Source organism: Scylla paramamosain, chromosome 26 (assembly GCF_035594125.1).
Source record: "Scylla paramamosain isolate STU-SP2022 chromosome 26, ASM3559412v1, whole genome shotgun sequence".
Taxonomy (NCBI): Eukaryota; Metazoa; Arthropoda; class Malacostraca; order Decapoda; family Portunidae; genus Scylla; species Scylla paramamosain.
The window spans coordinates 7802501-7810000 of NC_087176.1; the positions used below are offsets into that span (position 1 = coordinate 7802501).

The window sequence follows — 7500 nt, forward strand, 5'->3', positions numbered from 1 at the left end:
TGACAGTGGCATGGGCATGTTATTCATTACATATCTCGCCTGAACATTGTTGCTTTTGATATGTAGAATTTTACACTTTTCTATATTGAATATCATCTGCCATTTTTCTGCCCAGCTTGTTAGTTTATTGAGGTCACACTGCAGTTCCTGCCATTGTGACACAGACGTTACTCTACTTGTTATTTTGCTGTCGTCTGCAAATTTACTTATTTTGTAATTTATCCCTTCATCAATATCATTAATGTACATTATAAAGAGTACTGGTCCTAATACAGAGCCTTGAGGAACGCCGCTATTTACCTTATGCCACTCTGACTCTTTTCCATTTATCACTACAAACAGAGGGCAGCGGCGGGTGCAAAGCAACGCCCAACATAAACAATGCATCCCCAGCGGGATTCGAACCCGCGGCCTCTGGATTAGAAGTCCAGCGCGCTATCCACTGCGCCATGGGGACTGAGGAGGAGGAAGAGGAGGAGGAGGAGGGAGTTAGAAAAATAATACATGAAAAGTGTATATACAAAAATTTGAGAGAGAGAGAGAGAGAGAGAGAGAGAGAGAGAGAGAGAGAGAGAGAGAGAGAGAGAGAATTTACCTTTGTATTTCTTTGTATTCCTCGCCTTTTCTCGTTCATTATCGTCTCTTGCTCTCCTTAGCCATATTTCCACCAGAAGTTCGCTTTTGTATGTATATGTGTATATGTGTATCTATGTATATATACATGTTTCTGTGACTACTTGTCCATAAGTATCAGATAGATTATAATTTCACCATTGTATCGTCAGAGGTGACTTTATCATTACGTCTGTTAAGGATCCCTGTGTGGCTCTGCAGACTAGGCCATTGATAAGGATAATGTACCTAATATGCAGCTTGTGTGTTCTGTAAGGCAGTAAATATCAAATCAAATCAAATAAAACCCATCGTATGCTGTGCTGACCTTCACTCTGAACTCCCCTTAAGTGCCAAAAGTCTCCTTACGAAACCTGACACGGGACACTTTCTCAGCGATCACCACGTGTAACAGGGCACGTGTAACAGGGGCTGCCACTGGTACATAGAGGGGCTGCCACGTGTAACAGGGGCTGCCACGGGTACATAGAGGGGCTGCCACGTGTAACAGGGGCTGCCACGGGTACATAGAGGGGCTGCCACGTGTAACAGGGACTGCCACGGGTATATAGAGGGGCTGCCACGTGTAACAGGGGGATGTCACGCGTAACAGAGGCTGCCACGGGTACTTAGAGGGATTGCCACGTGTAACAGCAGCTGCCACGTGTAGGCCTGATGGCTTCTTGCAGCTTCCCTTATTTTCTTACGTTTTTATGAGCCTGAAGACTGGAGGCAACGCTGAACAAGGTGGAGCATGAAGAAAGAGGGGATGGAGGATGGAGGTAATAAAGTATTCTTGGGCATTTAACAAGATATTATAAATGAAATAGTAAGTGTTTCTAATCAGGACAGGACAAGAAGTAAAGGGTAAGCCTAATAAAGTTAATAAATGAAAACCGAAAATAGAAAAAAAAATTGAAAAGAAACAGGAAGAAATTGATAGTCAGATAGTGGTTAATGAATGGAACAGACTCAGTGATCAGGTTGTTAGCGCCGTGTCAACAGGGACCTTTAACAGAAGACTAGATAGATGTATGGATGGAAAATAGAGTTGAAAAATGGGTCTTTTCTCGCTTTCATATCCTGTTGCCCTGATGACTTCTTGTACCGCTGCCTGTTTTCTATTCTTTTCTTTTCATTTTTTTCTTTTTGATGTTAGTAAAGTGTGCAAGTGACCGGCTGCGTCTGTTTTTCCAGCTTCCTGCACTGCTTCAAGAGACGAGCATCAAGACACAGCGGAATTAAACTAGGCAACTCGATCAGAATCCTTTTTTATTCACCAACTTCAGGCGGATGGCAATTAAGGGGAGAAAAAAAGAGGAAAAAAAGTAGAAAGAAAAAAAAGTAAAGGAATTGTTTGACCATTCTTCTTTTACTGTTTTGTTAATATATATACCAATGCATATATTTTTTTTTATTTCTTCTTGTATTTTTCCTCCTCTTATTCTCCTTCATCTTATCTTCTCCTTACTTCCTCTCCTTCCCTCCTTTCCTTTTTCTTCTTTCCTTTTCTTCCAACTTATTCATCTCTCTTTTGCCTCCATTTTTTTTATTTATTTATTTTCTTCTTCCTCTTTTTCATAATCCATTTCTATTCGTTTATTTCTTCCACTTAACTTTAATTCTTCACTATATTCCCTTCCCCACTCTCTCTCTCTCTCTCTCTCTCTCTCTCTCTCTCTCTCTCTCTCTCTCTCTCTCTCTCTCTCTCTCTCTCTCTCTCTCTCTCGCTGCTGGTTTAATTAGTGATAACGTGGAAGTAAGAAAATCTTCCGTCAGAGAGAGAGAGAGAGAGAGGGAGGAGAGAGAGAGGAGAGAGAGAGAGAGAGAGAGAGAGAGAGAGAGAGTCAGTCAATAAGCGGTTCCTTTACTAATTGAGTCACCTGTTGCCAATTTCCTCTCACACACACACACACACACACACACACACACACACACACACACACACACACACACACACACACACACACACACACACACACACACACACACCACATTCTTGTTTATTGGTATCTTAATCATCTTTATTTTAAGTTTTCGTTTCCTGTCCGCGTGAACTACTACTACTACTACTACTGCTACTACTGCTACTACTACTACAGCAGCAGCAGCATCGTTTAGTCTTCCCTTCAGTCTTAATTAATTCTGCGACTTGTTGTTGCTGTTGTATGAAAAGTGTTTACCTGTGTGTGTGTGTGTGTGTGTGTGGTGTGTTGTGTGTGTGTGTGTGTGTGGTGTGTGTGTGTGTGTGTGGTGTGCAATCATGAAGTTTTACAGAAGTTTTCAAAATAATAGAGAGAGAGAGAGAGAGAGAGAGAGAGAGAGAGAGAGAGAGAGAGAGAGAGAGAGAGAGAGAGATTGACGGATGGGCAAGTGAGGCAAACATAGATCTGAAAATGGCACGCCTCCCCCGCCCCCACCACACACACACACACACACACACACACACACACACATCACCCCTTGCATCCCCCCACACACACACACACTGGGCACCTGATCGCACTGTTTAATCAGGCTCCGGCAATCCTCGTGCAGTTCACTTCATCATGACTGGAACCAAACACATCAGGACGCCTCCCAGATAGTGAAGCCAGCCCCCTTTGCTCTCCTTCAGCCACTTCTGTCCTCTCAACGCCGTCAAAAAACAACGGTGTGAAGTGTGTCCAGCTGCCTATTGTAATGATGTCACGTTATCTGGCATCTGTTCCTCCCGGCCACTCACTCAGATGCATGAGCGGGTTTTCAGCGGTAATCTTCAGTTTCCATTATGTCCTGCACTGTACAGTTGGCCAAAGAAGAGTTCTCACCTGCCCGAATTACCGCCATGTACCTGACGCGCAGTACAGGAGATAGAGAGCATCAGTCATTGGCAGTGTTACCGTGTTCCCGTGTTCCCGTGTCCTCTCCTGCCTGAATTACTGCCACGCACCTGATGGACATGCAGTGTAGGCCTTTAATTACGCAAGTCTGCTGGAATTATGTATCGTCAATAATACAGGCAGGTCATAGTGGTACATGGTAATTCGTTCGTTCCTTAACTCTGATACGGCGAATATTCACATAACGAAATACATAACCAATGCGATAAAGAGAAAAATTAAATAAAAAGTGTCGCATTCCCTGAGCTCATAGGTAATATTCTCAAGCAAAACTATACAATAACAAATACAGGGGAGGTTATGATAAGTGGATATGGGTAGGCACATTTCAAACATACAGGGACTTCCACGTGTAGGCCTGATGGCTTCTTGCACCATTGCTTAAATTTTTACCTTCTTTTTGATGGTAGTATGTACTAACTCTCATCTTATTGGTCCGCAGAAACAAGCATCGGAGGCAGAGGTCAACACAGGGAGCTGCCACCAGGTTAGTCCAGGCTACTTGTCCCTTGGGGCGTTGGGGGGGGAAGGGTGTGGCTGAGGGGGAAATGGTACTAGAGAGGAGAAGGGATGGGATGGTAGATTGAAGGGGATGGTGAAGGGAGATGATCAGGAGAGAAGGGAAGGTGGGGAAAAGGCGTGATTGGGAGAAGAGGGATGGGGAGAGGAACACACAGGAACACAAAGGAATACAAGCACCAGGAGACACCCAGGTCCTCGCTAGTGTGCTACACTATTCAACACTGATTACTGCTTTTAGAGAAAGGACAGCATAGTGGTGAGGCTCCTACCCACCCCCGCTGCCCTCAAGCCGAGGACGCCCAGGACAGAAGTAACTAACATGCAATATTGAAAAAATTGCATGGAATTTTATCAGGAGAGAGTGAAGGAAGTTAACCTTTCTGCATTATAGAGAAGCGGAGCGATTCCCATTTACCGTCGGCCATGTTTATCGCTCAGGCGTCGCGGCCTAAGCATCCAAACGCATGTAACTTTCCCTGGGACGTGACGTGTTAGTGAGCAGAAATGAGCAGTGTGTCCGCCAGTTAACACGCCTGCATAACTCTATTGATATTCGGACAAAAACAGAGCTCGCTGTGGATTCGCTCTCAAATAAGTCAAATTTATTACTGGTTTAGGTGATGGAAGAGCTATTCATGATTTCAGAAGGTAATTTATTCTAAACGTTTACTGTTTGAAAAAAATAAATGGTTCGTTTTCGAGAGACTGAAAACGTTTACCAATAATCTTACAATCGTTTTGTTGCGTGTGATTCGATCTGTCATTGTCAAAATAATAATTCAGATTTAAAGTGTTGAATCTTTTGCACATTTTTAAATGCTTCGATTACATCGTCCCCTTAATCCGCGGTTCGTTACTCGGGTTCCTCGAGTCGACTCAACTCAAACATGTAGAACACGACAAAGTAAACCAAGGACGTGAGAAGGGACAATACTGACTGTGGGATGTGGTAGTTAATTTAGGTTTTGTAATGTTAGGCACGGTAGATAAGTTAGGTTAGTTTTGTCTGGGACAAGGGGAGGTGAGGTGGGTGATGGTGTTGGTGCAGCGCGCCGTGACTCTGGAGGGCAAGGGACACAGGCACGCCAGGAAAGAGCCGCGTCCACCTCTGTCCTCTCATCACCGCAGTTTTGCAAGGTCGTGCAAATGCTGAGGCATCTCTTGCGGGGCGCCTCGCGGAGCTGCTCTGTGCTCGTTGGTGGCGCTGGTGCAGCGCTACTCACACGCATCGATGGTGCTAATAACGTGCGTTTGAGGCTCTGCTGAGGCTCCTTTCAGACAGAGTCCCTCAGCAGCGCTTCTCTGCAGCGCAAGCGCTCGGAAATACTGGAGATAAAATGGAGGTTTTCACACGCAGCCACGGCCACACAAGGCAGTGTCCGTCCTCGCCGCCACAAAAAAGCAGCGCTGCTCGTCGCAGTGCCCTGCCGTTCAGTTGTGGCTTTGAGAAGCAGCTGCAGCAGCGACACTTCCTCAATTTTAGCAGCGCGTGCGTGGCGCGAGTTGATATGACATGCTGCTTTTTAATTAAGCAGAGCTCCACACGTGCGCTAGCAGCGCCGCCAACGCGAGTAGTGCTGCTGAAGCGCCACTCGGGCGCCACCGAGCAGTGCTACGAGTAATCTTATGTGAAAGAAGCCTGGCTCGTGTTGATCTCATCAGATGTGCGGAATTCTTTGTAAACCATCACGAGGATCACGAAAGGAAGAAAAAAAAAATCCACAAGAGATTGTTACAACGAGTCAAGATAAGACGGTAGAACGCTGGAGAACACGGTCCCCCGTGGCACAGCAGTCTCTGTCTTAGGCAACTCTCAGTGAAAGAAAACGGGCAAGCTGTGTGCGGGGACAGACTCTTCCATGACGCTCGGGACACGCTGGGTGGTGGTGGGGCTGGGTGAGGTAAAGGGCCCAGGGTGTGAGGCGTGGGCTCCCAGCAGCTGGCGGCAACAAGGCCATGTTGCTCTTTTTTTCGTCCTTCCTTCCTTCCTTCCTTCCTTCCCTCCTTCCTTCCTTCCTTCCTTCTCTCTCTCTCTCTCTCTCTCTCTCTCTCTCTCTCTCTCTCTCTCTCTCTCTCTCTCTCTCTCTCTCTCTCTCTCTCTCTCTCTCTCTCTCTCTCTCTGCAGTAGAATGCTTCATACGAATGCAACATGTGATTATTGCCTCAGATAATAATTAATTTTCTTATAGCCCAATTAAACCCAATGAATTCGAGAGAGAGAGAGAGAGAGAGAGAGAGAGAGAGAGAGAGAGAGAGAGGAGAGAGAGAGAGAGAGAGAGAGAGAGAGAGAGAGAGAAGGAGGAATGAGCTCGTATCTAATTTAATGAGTAATATAATCAAAGCGCACACACACACACACACACACACACACACACACACACACACACACACACACACACACACACACACACACACACACACACACACACACACACACACACACAGCAGGCACCTGCCGAAACAATAGTTACTCCCAGTGAGGTCTGACACATTGGATCAGGGGGTGCTGTGAACCTATCATTAAACCCAGCTGTGACCTCACTGAATGTTTCCTTTGCGTCTCACAACACAGAGGGGCAGTCACAGCCTGCCCCTCCATAGTCAATTCTTTTCCTTCACACAAAGCTACAAGCACCTAATTATACACACACCCTTCACTCAAAATTCAAAATTATCATGGCAACTCTTACACCAACCTCGGAGTCCCCATCTGGGGAGGGGCCCACAAATGTGCCCGGGTCGGACTGCTCCTTTGGTATCAACCCTAAGTGTCTTGACATCCCCCATCAATTTTTTCTTCATTAACTTCTTCAACATTCGCAATCTTAGATCTAACTTTTAATCTGTAGAATACCACCTTTTCTCTACTAAATCTCTTCTTATTTTCCTCACTGAAACACAGGTGTCTGAGGCAACTGACAGTAGCCCCTTTTCTGTTCCCTCCCACTTTCTCTATCTTCATTTTCAATCCAAAGTTGGATGTTGCCGCTTATGTGCGCAACGACTTAACCTGCTCTCATGCCCACGCTCTTGAATCTTACGAGTTTTCCACTATATGGCTACGACTGCAGAGTCACTCTTGAACAAAATTTATTTTTCACGTATACCTCTCACCTAACTCCTCTGACTATAAGAAATTCTTTGACTACTTAACTTCCAAAGTGGAGCACATTCTGACTCTCTTACCTTTTGCAGAGATCTCCATTCTTGGAGACTTCAGTGTTCACCACCAGCTTTGGCTTTCCTCTCCCTTCACTAACCATCCTGGTGAACTAGCCTTTAGATTTGCTATCCTCCACGACCTAGAGCAATTGGTGCAACACCCTACTCGTATTTCTGACCGTCTTGGAGACACGCCCGACATTCTTGACCTTTCTCCCTAACCTCTACTCCTTCTGCTTATGCTGTCACCCTCTCTTCTCTGTTAGGCTCCTCTGATCACAATCTCACATCTGTATCTTGCCATATCGCTCCAATCCCTCCT

General features: G+C 45.6%; 1 protein-coding gene and 1 non-coding gene across 2 annotated transcripts in view; one reads left to right on the forward strand and one right to left on the reverse strand.

Annotated features, from left to right (window-relative positions):
- The window catches only part of LOC135113507 (uncharacterized), an 81131-nt gene that overhangs the window by 50988 nt on the left and 22643 nt on the right, over positions 1-7500 (forward strand). Inside the window, exons 2-3 of the mRNA XM_064028748.1 lie at positions 3937-3981; positions 4255-4326. Coding sequence (XP_063884818.1) covers positions 3937-3981; positions 4255-4326 — 117 coding nt within the window. The remainder of the gene's footprint in view (positions 1-3936; positions 3982-4254; positions 4327-7500) is intronic.
- Trnar-ucu (transfer RNA arginine (anticodon UCU)) lies at positions 385-457 on the reverse strand. The gene has a single exon. It is a non-coding gene; the product is annotated as a tRNA-Arg (tRNA).